Here is a 19,237-nt window from a genome sequence, read left to right on the forward strand (position 1 = left end):
TGGACCATTCAAGGACATACAGTGTGTAGTATGAGCGAGTGGACAAGAACAAAATAGGACCATAGATTGTTTAATGAAATACAGAATATGAGTACGTAATGTCTTAGAACAAAGCCAATTATAACAATCTCAAGTTTTTTTCTCTTTTTGTTTTTTTTTCATTTTAATGTGGTACAATGTGGGATATTTTTCAAACTGAAGCAGCTGACACAGAAGGTTCAAAGACGACACAAACGGCACAACTGCCCCGTGAGGCTGTTAGTCTCGAAAAACCACAGCTTCCACCTTCCACCTTCTCAAAGTTGATTGTTTTGAATCAGTGTGAAGGTCAAATAATATTCAATTTTGATCTTGGTCTTAGAACTGATAATGACATACAGGAAAGTACTGTTGATCAGTGAACACACACCTGCATTCTAAATCAGTCATTTAGCTCTGGGTCTGAGGGATTTCTGTTATTCCTTCCATCAGATAGGCCTCAGTAATGTCTTGATCTTGTTTCATGGGAGTAATCCTCCTGAGAAGCATTATTGCTGTTGCTGAAAGGGTATTGCGATGTCACGCCTGACTTGTTTATAGGTCTACATTTGAATCATGCTTTTGCATCAGTTTTTTTCTTTAAATTTTTGGCATTCTATAGCGCGTGACTTTGCTAACCTGTGTTGTTCCATTTAAACTTGAACATGTTGAACATATATTTAGTGGATGAAAATGGAGGATGTTTTACTGCGAAACTTGTTTCCATTCCTCTGTTAACATTTGTTGGTGCTTCGTGATGCTTTCAAGGTTATTCCTTGGAATTGGCAGGACTCCAGATACTTCAGCATTTCTGTCCATGTCACAAACTTTTGATGGATGGTGATACTTCTAGCAGGGGTTGTGGCTGTCTACCTCCTGAGGCGAGGATAACTGATGGGCAGTGGGCACTTCCACTCAATACTCACTGCCCTTGATTAGTATGTCTATTGATTCTGTATCAGTGATTATTCAAAAGATGTACACTCATAATTCTTACTGATGAACAGTGTATATTCAACATTTGTTTTACTTTGTAAGACCACTTGGGAGACTGTGCTTTGACTGCAGTGACAAGATTATTTGGTGTTGCACAAGTTTCCATAACCGGAGATGCTAAAAGGTCCAACCTTTGAAATAGAAAAGACATTGAAAACGGAGCTTGCCCTGACACATCGTTTTTTGTGTGAGTGTATATACAGTTCGAGAAATCACAGATATATAGTGTCTCAAAGGGGTGACAACTCCAGATGTTACCAGAGAAGGCTTTAAAGCCTTCAGGCAGAGCATGAATACCTCATTTGGATGCAAATAAATCCTTTAGACTCCTTTCAGCTGGTGTGATAATGTGGACTGAGTATATTGACTTGGTTAATGAGCCGTAAATAGCAAATAGGGTATACTGTGGCTTTTACTTTTATCTGTACTACACTATCAAGAGATCTCTCTTGAGAACCTACAATAAAGCAGCATATGATGCTTTGGATTTAACTGTCCAGTCCTAAAAGAAGTATAAACAGTGTCTGATGAGGAAAAGTCTTAGTAGTGTCAGTGCTGCTTTCTTGAACTTTTTATAGCAGATCCCAGAGTGTATACACTCTTTAAGGCCTTGCTTGTCTGGTGTACGTCACTTTGTCTTAAAATCACAGTTAAGGGGAGAAGCTGTTTTATAAGTCATGAACAGCACTACACAGAGAGCAAAATAAATGTCTGAAATAGTCTGTAGCTTAAAAATCTTTCCTATCTCAGAGAAAATAATCCTGTTGTTGTGATTTAAGTTAGTTAGGCAATTAGTGCACATTCCAGACTTTAATTCAAAGTCATTGATCAAACATTCCAGTTCCATCATGTAGAAATTCCAACACTTTTTATACATAGTCCCCCTCATTGATAGACATCACCAGGTGCTGAGTATCTTCTCTGGTGATGCTCTGCCAAGCCAACTCCTGCTTGTTTGGAGGCTTGTCTCTTTAAGTGGCTTCTTCAGCATATAGAAGGTATTCTCAATTTAGCTTTTAATCACCAACTGGCTTGGCCATTCAAGAATTTTCAATATTTTAGCTTTGAGAAACTCTGGTTTTGCCTGATCATTATTTTGTTACAGGATAAATGAGTTTGGAGGCATTTACTCAAACTTGAGCAAATAAGATGTTTCTATCCTCAGAATTGGCAGTTCCATCATCACTGAAGATCAGTGTGCCAGTACCTGTAGCAGCCATACATGCCCAAGCCATATCACCCCCACCACCATGTTTAACAGATGAGCTGGTGTGCTTTGGATCTTGGGCAGTTCCTTTTTCATCTCCAAACTTTCTTCTTACCATCACTCTGATACAGGTTAATCTTGGTCTTGTCTGTCCATGACACCTTTTTCCAGAATTCTCCTTTACATACTTTTTCACAATCTGGCCATCCTGTTTTGGGGGCTAACTAGTGGATTGCATCTTGCAGTGTAGTCTCTGACAAAGACACACCTGCCTCCTAAAGTTTCTGATCTATTGGACTGGCTTTTGAGGATTTTTCTTTACCATAGTGAGGATTCTTCTGTCCTAGCAGTCCTTTTGCAATTACAGAGCTCGCCAGTGCATTCTTTCTTCTTACTGATCTTACAGACAGTTGGTTTTGGTAACCCTAAGGTTTGAGCGATGTCTGTGATGGTTTTATTCTTGTTTTCAACCTCATAATAGCTTCCTTGACTTTCATAGGCACAGCTTTTCTTCTCACATTGAACAATGGTAACTACAGACCCCGAATTGTAGAAGTAAGATGAGGTATCTTTTCCCTGCCCAAATAAAGCTATAACACACACCTGAGGAACCACAAACACCTGCGAAGCCGATTGTCCGAAACATTATGGTGCCCTGAAATGAGGGCGGCTGTGTATAAAAAGTGTTGTAATTGTTACATAGTGGAACTGAAATGTATGAGAATTACTTTAAACTAAAGACTGAAATATGCACTTTAATCACGTTTGAATTATTTGATTTAGAATTTTATGTTGAGGATCAAGTGGGGAACTCAAAGAAAAATGTGACTCTGTCCCAAACATTATGGGAAGCACTGTATATACAGTATACATATACAGAGGCATCTAACAAATGACAATAGGAATAGATTAATTAGCAAAATTTTAATAGGTGTGAATCCAGACCAGGAAGCAAAACTAAGAAAGGAATATCTTTATAGAATAAGAACGTCTTTTTATTTATCTATTTACTCTGCATGTCCCAGTAGGCACTGGATTGTGGAGAGAGATACCACTGTACACTGGAAAGTTGAATAATCTAATTAGCTAACAGGCTAATGAACTATTAGTTTGACAAGATGTGACTACAAGCCTTCTACTTCCTGCATCATGTCAAATTAAAATTTGAAATGCAGTACAATACCAACAATGCAACACAACCTTAGACAGTTCAGATGGGGATTCAGATAGATTATTGTATTTATCCATTGTTAATAACAGTTTAGCATTATAATCCGGTAATGTAATCTGTGGTTATAATGTTTAACTTTAATTATAATGTATTTAACTTCAAATAGTTTTAGAGAATCAGCTGTTTCGAACACTGTGGCATTATATGCGCCACTTTTATATGCTTCATTTTGTTATTGACCAAATGTGGAAAAACATGCATCATCATAAACACAAACTCTCTAACTCTGGAAGTTTCAGTTACAATCAAACGGTACAAACAGAGCTGTGAAGTACACACGCTAACATGCTCATACATATATTACTGAGCATCCACTCGAAGACAAAGAACCTCCTTGCAGAGCAGCAGGTTGTGATGAATCTAATGTTCACGGTTGAGCAGGCGTGTTGAAGTTTGATTAGTCGTTCTGGCATTTAGAAAGCTCATATGTCTGGGATGTGATCATCAGCCTAATCTGGATCATTGTTTGTAATGCCAGCACAGGTTTGCAATAATTGATGCTAATGGTTCTAGATGGGGCATCACGTTTACTTATTCTGAGGCAATTAATCATTGTTAGCCGCTTCTTGTTTAAAGATTACACTGAAGCAGAAACTCTAAGCACAATTTCATATTTGTTTCAAGAAGATTTAAGAGGACTTGCGTTCTCTATTATTCTTTTGTGTGAAAAATTTAAGGGATAAGTTATCTGAAATGGTCCGTGGGCAAACTCTTTGCTTTCATGCTGTCTTTTGGAAAACTGCACAGCTGTGTAAGCTCAGAGAAGCCTGCCTTTGGTCAAGACCACCCATCTGCCTCTACAGATCCCCCTGCACCGAAAGCCTTCGACCACAACATATTGCAAATGACACTTTTTGCCTCCTTCGCAACAATGCTTCTTTTGCTCTTTTTTGGCTGCAGAGAGTGGATGGTTGGAGGTGGTGGTGGTGGGAGCACTAGGTTTTGCCACTTGCAGCATGCTTTCAGCACAGGCAAGGCCATGTCTGCCACTGTAGATGGGGACAATGAGTGGCTTTAGTGAGCTAGACATCACCACTTCATAAATCCCACCAGCTTTGATGTCAGCCAAAAATAATGCCAAAAAGACTTTTTTTGGCTGGGATTGAATTCAGTACTTTAGATGTCCCCTGCTTTTGTTGACTTTGTTCTTTAGACTCACATTTTGGGAATGCATGGGTGCTTTTATCTAACCTTCTATCACGCCTTTAGATGAAAGTAAGTGGTGGGGTTCGCCCCCCCAAAAAAAGACCCCCTCCAAAAAAGGAGTATTTTGTCCATCAATTCAAGCCACTTTGATTAGAAAAGTCTGTCTTTTGGCTTTACTATATGGCCACGAGAAGAAAAAGACTAATACACAGCCAAGATAGTTCTTTTAACTTAAGAGACATTGGTGGAAATAAATATATCTGAGACAACCTTTCATCAGAGATCTCTGATCAGCAACATCAGACAGTGATGAAGCCTTCTGACAAGAGCAAAGTCTTTTAGTCCGCTACAACATTTATTACTTTTGAGTGACATATAAAAAATAACAGCTAGCAGTCGTTAAACAGCTACGGAAAAGACTATACAACATAAACTACCAAACATCAAGGCCAGATTTTACTCAACACACTTCAATAACCTCCAGGAAATCGATTAGGATGTAGACATCTTTGCTCTGGCTTCTCCTTTAAGCACCTGTACTCCTTGGTCACCACCCCGCCAGATTTTGGCGAGAACATTTCACAGCCGGGTAAATGTAATTAAGAGGGACAGCGATTTGCTGTGTAAAAATGACTGCAGAGAGTGAGTTTGTCATCTCATCTATGAACTACACCCCAATGCTCAATTATTCTGCTGAGGGGAAGACATGCTGTTTTCCAGTGTGGAGCGAGGACGAACAAGTGCATAAATCAAAGGAGTGGATTAACATACGAGGGGGAATCTGAGTCGGACATTCGGGTTTGGATTATTTATACAATCCTTTAAGGTTGAGGTAATGAGCTGCCATCAGCACATTATAAGAAAGCACTAAGGGTTAATGTTGCTAATCTTGGGAATGAGGCTATGTGTGCATCAGCTTTTATTTGTGTCCAAGTGTGAACTCAGCGCTTAATCTCACAATTTAATCCTGCACTTTTCTCACTTTGACAGTGTGTAAATAATTCACAATAACAATGTAGCACACAAAAAAGAAACTCCAATGTGAATTACACAGTGCGATGCAACAATCGCATGCATTAGGGTGGCAGACACTGATTTCTGTAGCAGTGTGGCACTTTGCAACATTGATGGTTGATAATACAATACAGGGGAAGTAGAATAGACTATTACTTTAGTAAGAATTTTGAAAATTATGTTGAATTAGACCAAAAGAGTCAGTAATCTCTTGAAGTATGTTGTTGAGTTAAGGGAGCCACAGTGTTTTTTTTATCCATTATCTCAGCTTGTACAGTTTTATTTGACATATTTCCATTACAATGACTTTTATTTGCCCAAAGCACAAACATTCTTATTCAAGAAAAGAAGACTGGAAATTAAACAAAAAAGCTGTCTTGGATCTATGATTTTTTTTTTTCAAATTTCTATCAATCTAACAGCATCTCACATTTATTTTGCAACCTTGGCCATAGGCCTGGTTTCAAAAAGGCAAATTTCATAAGTAGCATACAAATGAGTACAGATACATGTTAGACTTGCAGCTGTAAACTTAAAAAAAAGAAATGTTTATATAATTTATGCTCTTAGGCTTTTACATATCAAGTGGATCTTCGCTTCAACTTTATTTATATAGCACCTTTCCTACTTACATGCAGATAAAAGTGTTTCACATGATAAAGACTGACAGCAATGATGAAAATTACATACAGTTATTCACACACCATAATCACTTACACTGACACATAAAGAAAAAAATGATTCCATCCACCGGAGTGGTCGCCACCTCAGCTGGCTCCTTTCTCCAATCTGAGTTCCTCAGGGATGACTGAGCTCCAGACCCGATCCCAAAAGGGTGCACCTTAGCAACCCTTTGGAGGATTTTGGTTGCTTCTATTCGCGATCTCATTCTATCGGTCACCACCCACAGCTCATGATCATCAGTGAGGGTTGGAACATAGATTCTCTGGTACATTGACTCCAACTCAGTTCTCTCTTCATAACAGACCAGTTTAATGTCTCAATTGCTGTAGAAGCTGAATTTCTATTTCAGAAATTTTTTTACTGTATATTCCTTTAAACCTGCAATATATATGACACCAATAATCACCTTATATGTGTACATGATATAAACTTTTAGCCAACATGAACATTCACTGATTTCAAAGTAGCATCAAGTGTTTCTGGTCAAATAATAACACAGACATTCCTCAGCCCTGTGTTTGGTTTGCTTGCCACCACCTCGTGCGTCTGTCTGCTGTTTGGAGCTTCAGAGGCAGCACACAGCAGGCTTTTAGAGCTTTTCCACTGGATTCAGCTTTCCACTTCAGTCAAAGGCAATGCTGTGAGAGTGAGCCAAAACAATGAAGTCATGAGCCGAGCGAGCTCTGCTGAGAGGAGTGTAGCTGCAGATTTTGTAGGCTCATCAGAGCAAGTGATGCTATGCACATTGTCGCAGTGTTTTGCAAATTTCATGCATTACTCTCAAGCTCTTTATGGCACTTTGCATAAGTTATATTGACAGGGCGAGTTTGTCTATGAATGGGTGGAAAAGAGACATTGTAAAAGCTCTCTGAGTGCTTAAAGGTTCAAAACATACAGACACCCTAAAAAAAGAAAGTACACCGTCTTTCAATTCTAAGGTTTTACATATCATCAACAATATATTTATCGACTTGACACACACATACCTACACTATGTCATTTTTTATTTCACAAAAAACTAAGCGAAAATGCAGAATCAGTGTGTGAAAAACTATGTCCATCCTTAATGCTTTCACAATAATTAAGAGGATAGGTAGCAGCCAGGTGCTGCTAATCAAAAGCATATGAGCACAAACACCTCATCCCAACTGTCAAGCAGGGTGGTGGAGGGCTGATGATGTGGGCTTGTTCTGCAGCCACAGGACCTGGACACCTTGCAGTCATTGAATCCACCATGAACTCCTCCGTATACCAAAGTACTCTAGAGTCAAATAATTTGCAATGGTCCATTCAAGTCCAGACCTCAAACTGATTGAAATGGGGCTGTGGGACCTTCAGAGAGCTGAGCATAAACAAATGCTGAAAAAATCTAAATGAACTAAAGCAACATTGTAAAGAGCAGTGGGCCAAATTTCTTTGACAACAATATAAGGGAATGATAACATCATACAGAAAACAGTTACTTCCTATATTTTTTTACACACTGATTCTGCATTTGGCAAAGTTTTTTTGATTTTCGCAATCCATGTATCTACTTTAAACACATACATATATACACAAAATGTATGTATACGTTTCCACATTGCAGCTGTAGATTCAGCCAAAGATGTGGTAGAAGTGCAATGTTGTCCCAAATGTAGTTAAGTTTCCGTAACTAAAAAAAAACCTGTTATTTTTCAGATTGCCTCTGCTTCAGTCAAGTACATGGTTGCAAAATGTTTAAGCCCCGGGTTGAGATGTGCAGACTCACTTTCATCTTCTAACTCTAAATGATTATTTGGTAAGCATCTGGTATGATTATTATGATTATTAATGCTTCTATAAAACCAAACTTGATTTCATGAGGAAACATTTTTAAAGGAAGCAATGCTTTCAAGTCTTTCTTAAGCTAGGAAACAGTCGTGTCTTTTATTTAAAACCAATTCGCATAGGATTGTGGGTGTTTTGAAAGCATAGAGGATACACAGACGCATCCTTGAAATTTAATTTCAGTTCTCTCAAGGATTCTGGACACTGGCACATACTTTTAACAAGATTTGATGACATGGTTTTTTGGGCATTAAAGGATCCTTCCTTGACTTTAAGAAGCTTTGAAAGACTCTGTTTTGAAACTGAAACAAAAATTTGACGAGCAGTGGCAGCATGATACTCTACAGTTGTGTTAAACAGCCTCAGCAGTGGACACATACAAGTGTATTTTCAAAACTTGCTTTTAAATGTGAAGTGGTCCATAGTGTCCTCAGCTCCTGTACTTGACTGAGGTGCAAACACCCTGGAAGTGCAGACAATTCAACAAAAGCTGCAGTTTTTTCTTGCAGTAGTTACAAGCTCATTTGAACATTAGGAGGTTTACAGTTTGGATGTTATAAGTCGTGCACTTGTGTAATCAGGTCAGAATCTTCCTTAAAATACAGCACCCTGTCACAACTATTGAAAATATATTAATTTCAGGGCATAAAATTGGCAATTGTGGGACTTTTCTAAATCTAATTTCCTATCTAATTGACCCTAAATGGTCATATCAGACATTAATCTTTTGAAAAATATTGAGAGTTGTTCTCTTAATAGAGCTTAAATAGCTATTAGTTAAGCTGTGCTTGTGGCTTAAGAGGAGATTTACTTTAAAAGAAATAATTAAGGGCTCTGTCTTAATTGACTTGTCCCACGGCCGATATGACATATGTTATCTGACCTTAAAGTCTTCTTCATAAATCAGTGAGCTCAGATTTTACACTGCAATCACATGGAGCTGAACTAATCAGTAATCTCAGTGGAAAGTGGCTTGGTTGCAGTTTTGCAATATGCAGGTCTTCAGAGAGAGCACTCATGTATGCACTGCTGCTCACACTGACTTGACAGTATGCAGCATATTAAAGAGCAAGGTTAATTAAAGTTAATTAATCCAATCTGGAGGATATGTATAGTAAAATCTGAGACACTATCACCTGCCTACACATGTGAATTTACAGTCTATCTTTAGTTTGGTTCCACGGAACAATATAACACATGAGTTTGACCTCTGATCTTGACAGCAGCTATGCTTGAATGTGTAAATACAAAAATGTGAAATTGATAATTAACAAAATTATCATGAGTAATTATAATGACAATGATAACAACAATAATAAAGCCTAATTAAATTAGAAATCATCTACTACACCAATTCCAAAAACTTTTGGACTCTGGCCAAAATGTAAAGAAAAACAGAATGCAATGATTTGTAGATCTCACAAACCAGTATCTCATTAATAATAAAAAATAAATAAAATAGTTGAAAGTGTGGCATTATACAACCTCATACAAAATATTAGTTTATCTTGCATTTGATGGCAGGGAAATGTTTCAGAAAAAGTGGGACAGGGCCACACAAGGCAAAGGCAAGATTCAGAAGTACTAAAAATAAACAGTTGGACTATAAAAAGAGCACCTTAGAGAGGCAGAGTCTCCCAGAAGAAAATATAGCCAGAGGTTCAGCACTCTGAAAAAACTGTGTCAAGAAATGTTGAAGTAATTTCAACTTTAGTGCCTGTGCAACAGGTGACTTGCACACCTGGAAAGGAATATACAGGTTTTAGAGCAACTTGTGCTCCCATCTAGGCTTTGCAAATTTCAGTAAGACAATGCTTTACTTTCAGCTTTCATCTACTACAACAGCAGGGCTTTGTAGGTGCTGAGCTATCCTGCTTGCAGTCCAGATCTTTCACCATTTGGAAACACTGTTGAGCAGGTAGAATCCTATATCAGACAAGAATGGGACAAAATTCCTCTCACAAAGGTCCAGCAGCATGTCAGTTCCCAGACATTTCCAGACTGACTGTTATTAGAAGAAGAGGGGATGCTGCACAGTGGCAAACATGACCCTGCATGCCCCAAACACTTATTTTAGATGTGTTGCTGCCATCAAATTCATGATGAGCAAATATTTTCATGCAATATTTAAATGTTTTCTGTGTTCTACAGTAAAAGAAATAGGATGGTGAGGTTCTGCAAATCATTCTTTTTCCATGCTGCATCTGAACTTCTTTGGATTTGAGGTTATTATTTAGTTTGTAGAATTGGAATGAGACTGCAAAGTAAGAGCTGTTTAATGTTGTTGCCACACCATGTCCAGTTTCTATGTTTTTTAAATTTCTGTAGGTTTCAGGTTAAATTGCTTAACAGTGGTGAGATTTAGATATGCCCCAAAGACGAACATTTCTGCTTTACTACCCACACTATCCGTGCAGACACAAAGCCCCCATGTGATGTCTGAATTACATTCACCGAGCTCAATACACCATTATTGCGACCAATTGTTGGAGGTGGTTCTGGTCTGCTATTGTTTCCATCATTTGTCAAAAGAAAATTAGTTCAGTTTAACAGTGCTTTTGGTGTTGAAACCCTACCAAGGACAGCTTTGAGCTGGGCGTAATAAATGGGCGTAATAAATTAAAGGTAACCTGATTACTAAAGGAGCTATTAAAATCCATCATGTGTGACTTGCCACACCAACCTCATCTTGAAAGTCTCAATGTGGGTGAATGCTGAGAGATCAGGGATACACGCACACAGATTTATTAATATGTATTCAAGTATTCATACTTAGAATAAAGCCTCCAGCCTTCCAATCATAACAGCACTACCTGAGCCTCTTTCCAAAGAAAATTTTGGTTCTGGTTCCTTCTTTCAGCGAGAGTCCCTGTTGGGGCCATTAATTTAACTTATTCTGATACTTGTGGCATCATCACAGTGAGTCTTGGATATCCACAGCGCAGATTCACACAGGGGGTGTGAATCTGACCTGAGGCAACACCAAAGGCTGTTTTCCAACTGTGATTTTTCCATTTGTTGCCACTGAAAGTTCAGGAAATCTTTTAAAGTGGTTTAAAGTGGAAAGTGGTCCATTCACCAGCTGAGCAACAGAGTTTCACGTACCTCTGTATTTGAATATGATTTGCTTGCAGACTTGTTCGGGAGGTTCAGTGGTTTGCACTGCGGTCTACACACTGAATTTGAACCCTGGCCGTTGGGGTTTGCGTGTTTGTCAGGAAAAGCTTTCGTTTTTCTGAAGTCAATAGGAAATAAAGACCAGGAACTATTTGCTACAAAGTGAGTGTATTGTGTACTCACCAGGTTAAGAGCTAACGACTCCTATTGTGTTTCCATGCCTGCTACAAACTAATGTAGACTTTAAAATTTTACTTATTGCTGTGTTTATTTTCATTTTTCAGACTTGGAAAACTTCAAGACCCACAGAAGAAGCTCTGTATCGGTACGTGAGGGCCAAGGAGTGGTTCTGCTGTGTGGCCCGCCACCACATTCTGGAGGTAAGATTACTTTTCTCTAATGACTATTAGACCCAACAGGGAAACAAACAGATTTTTTTTCACACTAGAGGGTGACGTGCAACCAGACCTCATGGCAAAACATGAAAATATCTATGCTGGTTCACAGTGCCAAACATTGCAGTTTGACTATAAAGGCCTTGAATAGATATCTTTACAGAGACAGGGCTGCATGGTTAGTAACCTCACCTAACATTAAGAATGTTCCTAGTTTGAGTCTCAGCTGGAGCCTTTCTGTGTGGAGTTTGCATGTCAACCCACTGCTTGTGTGTGGGGGTTCTCTCTGGGTACCTTCTTCCCATATTTCAAAAGCATAGATATAATTGACAATTATAACTTGATCCCTATAGTGAGTGTGTGTGTGTGTGTGTGTGTGTGTGTGTGTGTGTGTGTGTGTGTGTGTGTGTGTGTGTGTGTGTGTGAATGGTACTTTGTTGCCATGTGTTGCTGCATGATGGCATTGTTCATCTTCTATATCTTTCAACATAAAAACACTGTGGCGCACATAATGCTTTCAACAATCCTCATTTGCAAGTTGTTGGGATTAAGAGTGCATGGCTTGGATTAGAGAAATATAAATGGCTAAGTGTTCACATGTTCTAATATTAAAGCAGTGCTATTACAGTCAGTTAACGTGGACACTCGCCTGCATAAAACAACTGCCCACACATATGTTGCCATCTCACAGTTTTCAACAATGAATGATGACACTGCTTGTTTTTGGCAAGTGAAAAAACATACTTGTTACACAGTTTCTCATGAGACTGGGCTATGCTTTGGTAAACTGATAAAAAAGATATTCAAGATTTTGTTTCCATGGGGAACCATTTGTCAAGACAAAGATGCTTTGACATATTGGTTAGATTTACTTATACATCTTTAAAGTTACATTTTAGCCTTCTTATTAATCAAGGTCATAGTTTTAAAAAAAGGCTATTTAATGTTAATATAAGGACAACAATCTGCTTGATCTAAAAAAAAGCTTTGGTCAGTTCAGTAAAAGCATTCTGCCTCAACTTTTCATTGTTGTGCAGCCCTACTGTTCTTATTCATCATTGTTTGCTTTCAAGCTGAAGACATACATCGTCTGAATAGGATAATAAGGCCCAAGCTATTTGCTTTCTCGCCAAGAGCTAAATGAGGAGATCAATACCAGTTTGGGTTAGTATTGCAAAAAAAATGAGATAGACAGTCAGACTTAAAAGTCAAAGTCAAAGTCAGCATTATTGTCAATTCTGCAATACAGCCTCAGACATACTGAGAATTTAAATTTCTTGACACTCAGTCTCCCAGACAACACAGAATAAAGCAAACAGGTTTTAATATAAGATAATGTAAATGTAAAAATATAAAAAGATAAACTTTGTCTAAGATTTAAAGTTTATAAAGTATCGAAACGCCTTAAGCCTCTGTAACGTGACAAGTGAAACTCGTTTGTATGACTGTATGAGAACAGGGTATAGTTATGAAAGGGTCTCAATCTCAAATCCTGAACATTTGACAGGATTGATTCAAACAGCGGAGACATTAAATCAGGCCTCAACGGAGCACAAGGTCAATCGATTAGAATTTGAAAAACATATTTTCACATGCTATTCAGATACAGTCTATGACAAAAATGTATTCACATTCAAATCTGTGAAAAATATCAATCAAATACACACAGTCACTAATGTAACTTTTAAAATGTAACAGTGCTTCTTATGCTGTCAACATGAGGTGTTCTTTTTAGCTGTTCTTTTCCATATGTTGTTTATGAGTGTGTACTCAAGAAACATCTTTAGAATCAAAACATGGCTAATGTAGTTATGCTGTCTCCTCAATGAAATAAGCATGATGTTCCGAGCAGCTAGTTAGCAGCTATTAGGCAGGACATACAGCTTTTTAAAGTTTATATGAAACAGCAGTCATATTCTAAGCTACATTTACATTTTGTTATTCTAGACAACAAGTGGTAATTGTTTAATTGTTGTAGCAGTTGTTGAGATTGCTCGCTGATAGACGGCAGGCTCTGTTTGGGGAAACAGGGAGGAATTTTGACAGGAAGCTAAGCTAACAGCTGTTGGAAAAGGAGTCGCAGCAGCCAATTTTCACCATCTAAAACAACTCGATCAACGAAAATCTCTTAGCAGTTTGTGTGAACGCTATATATAGTGATTTTTACACTATGCCACTTTTGCATCAACTGATTCTTTTCTTTGTCACTGTTTTCACTACCAATGATCGTCTCCTGTTGCTATGCTTTGGCTGCCTAATGTATGCTGCCACTGATCAGTATACATTGGGCCGTGTCTGATACTCTCAGCGATCCAGACTAGCGCTTTCCCATAAATTCTAGTCATTTTAGACCCTAAGCTACATATTTTCTAAGCAGTAGCAAAAAGATGCTTTAACTAACTGTTGAAACACTGGACACAAAATAGTGGGTTTTTTTTGTTTTTTTTTCTGGTATGCAGATACACCATAAATGTGACCATGCTGTTTCTGAATCAAAAGCTAGTTTTCCTGCAAAAAACTTCAGATTGTCTCTGTAATTGCAGTAGATGTGTCCTTTTACAGCTTTGTCTCTTTTCTTACTGCAATTGCTAACTGCAGCAGCTGCTTTGATTACATTCCCCCAGCTGACAGCCAGCTAACAGATATCACTGATTCATACACTGGTCTGCCACAGTTGAAAATGCTGCGTGCCTGGAATTGATTTTAGCCTAATTGTTTGGAGCTTGCATCCTTTCGAGTTGTACCTGGTGGAAGCTCAGCGAGCCTGATGGCAATTTGAAATTTTTTATTTATTTGCAAGTAGTTCAGCTGACACGTCTTTGTTTGTTCTCTGTACTATAAAAAGTTGTCTCTCTGGATCATTTCATATTTGACAATTTGTGCTGATGTAATCCAATTAGGGCTTGGCTTTTAAGACCAACAGGGAAATAATACCAACATGTCAGCCATCCTCATGCCCATGAAAAGCCCCCTCAAGACATATGTCTCCTCACTAATAAACAGAGCCGACACAGGATGTCAGAAGTCTGTTTTAGTGAAGTAGATATTTCAGCTGTAACAGAAGATTCTTTCGCTATGTCATCCGGTTGGATAAACTAACTAGTCACTTGCTTGTTTCTATTGCACTCCCTGCGTTCAACAGATGCCAATAACACATAACATTTTGAATTGTTAACCTTTCCCCATAACTCTCACATGCGATGGACAAATTTTGATCAAAATATGTATAAGCATGTTTTAGACTGAGCCTCTTAATAAAAACAGATTAAATCCATCATAAAACCACCAGCCCGCCAGTACTTACTATAAATATCAGCCCCACAACAGTACAGGTTTATTTTCAGCACATCTAATCATTCATTGAGAGCGAGAGTAAAAAAAAAAAACATCAAATCAAAATTCAACAGGCTTAACCCACACATCCAGGCCAGACTGTTGGCACTAAAACCCTCACATCAATACACACCAAGCTGCCAGTGAGAGGATCAGAGTATTCAAAACTGGCAACAATAAAAAGCAACCACTCAGCAGGCAAAGAGAGCTACGCAGGTTGACTGTAAGGGTTTTCTTTGTTGACCTGATACGTTGCTTTGTTGTATCTGAATGACACTTGTGCCTTGTTGTGGCCGATAATCTGGCTGTGCAGATTGGTTAAGCGCATCATGACTGAATCAAATCCAAACTTTAGGACACTTCATTTATTGACATGAAGCCTTGTCAATAGCAAGCATGTTTACATCCATAGTTTATTCATTACATTTTACCAGCCTGCAATGAAATATAACTATTCCATAACTTCAGGTCTGCATAACTGTACCTTTACTTACTCTATTGTGCAGGTAAGACCACTGAAGATGTCTTTTTCACGATTAACAGAGACAAATGAGAGACAAGGGGGCTTATAGTAAATACATTCACATTTTTATTAGGTATAACTGACCCGGAATAAGTGTTTAAATCTCACAAAATCATGATATAGTGCAGGGATTTAAATGTAAACAGGCTTCCAGTTCATGTTTGAAGTTATTATGATAAATTTCACTGTTTATGGGATTAGAAAACACTATATTAGACAGTTGTAAAAAAGCTGTGGCGCCTCAGAGGGAAAGCTCTTTCATGCTCTACTTGGGGCATAAATTCAAGAAGCAGTTCTGTCATTAATCTCTGCTTATTATTTTGTTGCAAATCTGTTTGGCCTATCAGAAGATCTGCAACAGAGTGTATAACACATAAATTCAACAACACAAATGAAAAAAAAAACGTGAATGTGGATTTTCTGTATTCATTACATCGATCATTGTTGATTCTGTTGGAGATTTGACTATTGAGAGAAACTATTTCCTCTCCTGGCAATTTTCAGTTGGTCAAAATGAATAAGGAGCTTGAAAGCCACATTTTAAGAGCCACATTTCTTGCTTCTGAACAGGAAGAGAATTAAAAAGCTCCTTGTTTTATCAGGTGGGTTTGAGCAGCACGGCAAACCTGCCAACAACCTTTGACAGATGAAAAATATGCTAGCTGAGACTTGGAGAAAGTCATACATGTTCAGTAAATTACATTCACACTTACACTAACACTCTTTCAGCATAAGGAGACATATCTCAGTGAGGCATCAGCAACCTGACAGCCAATAATAAGTCAGTAATGATTGTCAGGCCACTCTGTCACACACAAGGACCTTGTTTCATTTTAATTAAATCTTGCACGAGGGTGGCACCTTCAAGAAAACACCTCTACACATCCCTGCTCAGAGCCATATGTTTGCACACGTTTCTATACAGTGATTGGAACCTCCACAAATACCGAAGGCTTTGGTTGGTTTTTACCTGCCAGAAGGGCCTCTCAGAGGACACATTATGCATGGCAGACAGCTGTTCTGTCTGGTGTATGCAGCATGGGCTCTTCCATGCAGATAGATGCATTCGGACAGAAGGACCAGTGATGGTGATATATACATAAATATCCATGCATTATATATACATATTTATATACAGAGAGAGATTTAGAATGAATATGGACTGATGGGGATGTGAACATCTGTCATATCTAACTCAGGGCTTACACTATGGAGCACTACAGGTTTAATGTTAGACAGTAAGATGACAGACACCACAAATCAAAATGCTTGACTGTTTGATGTTAGTTTGCTGAACGTGATTTACTAAACCAAGCAATCAGGCCACAATGCAGAAAAAACACATATAGTTGTGGCCAGCTTGGCTGTGATCAACTAAAACTGCAGTTATCTGTGAGCAAAGATGCAGGGAGGACCACTTAAAGTCAATGTGTAGCCACAGGCCATTGTTCTCAGTCATGAAGTCCAAAACTTGTATGAATGTATAATGTAAATATAGACTAATAAACTAATGCAACCAATAATGACAGAATAAGTGAAAAATAGGTGGAAAAGAAGATGTATGAATATGAACTAGTATATATATATATTAGAATATTAAATATGCTGAACTTGAGATAATTTCTTTCAATGAAATTCTTATATATTCATAACCAAATCAGGTAATATGCAAGAAACCTCCAGATTTTAGTTGTACGTTGTAGCCTGGCACTTTTTCGTGATACAAATAATTGTAATTGACAGCAATTGATTTAAAGTCAAGTTCTAAATTAAAGAGATCATGTGACTCTACATCGGGTTTTGGGAGTGTTTTAAAAAAAGATTATTGTTATAAGAAGGTTAAAATGGACCTCCAGATATTCTCTTTTCTTTTTAACACCTCCTGTATACAGCGGGACAAAATCATTAGAAATGAGCTGGATTAATGTTCCTAACAGCAGTGCACAGAATGAAGCAACCAACTAAATAAATAAGACAGAAATTAAAGTCTTTGTAGAGAAAATGAATGGACAGAGCTGTTAAACAAAAAACTGTAATTGATTTCCTCTAAAACAAGGACACAAATTGTACACACATTCCTCACATTTAAACCGTCATGCAAAACAGAAATGAATAAGTAAGCTAATATTCTACTTTAAGAGCTTATTTTGCTCATCAATGTTCCAAAAGAGGAGAAAGACAATCTAAAAGAATAGATGACTGCCTTTGGCTTGATTTCACCTCTATTCTGATGTTCTTCTGCTGTCCTTTTCAATACCGGACGCCTAACGGCGTTCACCTCAAGCCAAGTCAAATTTATCCTCTGTCAGGATAAATTTGTGTCGCTACAGTGGTGCCCCTCAGTAGATGGAGCTCCAGGCGACACCTATATCGCCCATAGGAAGGACTGGGACTAGATGCAGACAGCTTGTTTGAGTAATAAGTAAGCCAATCGACCTAGTATAAGGGTCACTAGCAAGCAGACCTGTTGATAATCAGTTGCATGAAATGTAATGACAGCATTGTGGTGCTTGTATCGTGAACAAACATTATTTACCAGAAGCATGACGATGACCCCGCTTAACCTTAGTTACTTTTTTTAATGTATTTGAACAAGGCTGTTTGGTTCCGATCTAAAAAGACTCTTTATCTTGCCTTCTACATTCAATAAACTTCAAGACTTCAGTCTTCACCTTGATCACATTAAAATTTTCTTTTTTTTTTAATTATTTTTATTTATATGATTATGGTGTCACTGAATCCTCATATGACATGAAGCCTTGTCAATAGCAAGCATGTAAACTTACCAAATAGAAGCTATGACTGAATGAAGCCTATGACTTTATGTTATGATGGATCCATCGTAACATAAAGCTTCCACAGAACCAGAACAATGCGGTTGACAATATGAACGGTGAAATCCCAGCTAAAGAAGCCGAACAAGCAGCATGGATGTTTTTGTAAAGCACTTTGTAAAATTGTTAAGAAGATTGCTTAGTAAATAGTGTATAAGAGATAAATATGTTTGTAAGTGAGACAGTACTCATCCTGTCGAGGCAGATTGCTGCCCTTCCAAAGCCTGGTTCCGTCAAAGGTTTCTTCCTGTTAAAAGGGAGTTTTTTCTTTCCACAGTCACCTTGTACATGCTCAAGATGGGGCATTGAATCAAAGAGAACCTTCAGTGTAATCTGTTGGTTTCTTTAGCAAGGCAACTTTTTAAATAAGATTGGATTTGTATGAAAAGGACTAATTTGGAATTGAATTAATTATATTTGATTGGATTATGATTGTTTTACAATTATTTGGCTTAAATTGGACTGTATCTTTGAAGTGCCTTGAGATGACATTTCTTGTTATTTATAAATAGAACTAAATTTAACGGCATTTTACGGGACTATTGTTCGGGTCTTTGATTAGTTCTGCATAATTAGGCTTCATGATGAAATTAGGGAGTAATTGTCACTTTCCATTATTTTGATTTGATGGAGTTTTCTCTGCTGATATCTTTTAAGGACAGTTACAAAACTAGTTGCTGCTGCCTGGGATGTTTAAAGGACAATGGTGGAGTTAACAGTTCACTCCAAATAAGGTCAAGGCCATGGAAGATGACCAACTGTATTTGTCATTACTGGTTGTGTTATACCAGTAATGACGACAATAATAATAAGTGTGATTTTAAAAGAATTAGATATTGATATTCTGTTGATAATGCACATATGGTGACATCATAACTTGAGCACAGCCGATGAAATCAAAACATTTTTGAAAGATTTTTCTGTCCTATT

At 37.9% G+C, this 19,237-nt stretch overlaps 1 protein-coding gene across 1 annotated transcript in view; it reads left to right on the top strand.

Moving 5' to 3' along the window:
* cntn4 (contactin 4) overlaps positions 1-19,237 on the top strand; it is a 170,912-nt gene that overhangs the window by 66,504 nt on the left and 85,171 nt on the right. Inside the window, exon 5 of the mRNA XM_072382884.1 lies at positions 11,507-11,602. Coding sequence (XP_072238985.1) covers positions 11,507-11,602 — 96 coding nt within the window. The remainder of the gene's footprint in view (positions 1-11,506; positions 11,603-19,237) is intronic.

The sequence above is a fragment of the Leuresthes tenuis genome, unplaced genomic scaffold (genome assembly GCF_036924035.1).
Source record: "Leuresthes tenuis unplaced genomic scaffold, fLeuTen1.0.hap1 SCAF_3, whole genome shotgun sequence".
In the NCBI taxonomy this organism is placed as follows: Eukaryota; Metazoa; Chordata; class Actinopteri; order Atheriniformes; family Atherinopsidae; genus Leuresthes; species Leuresthes tenuis.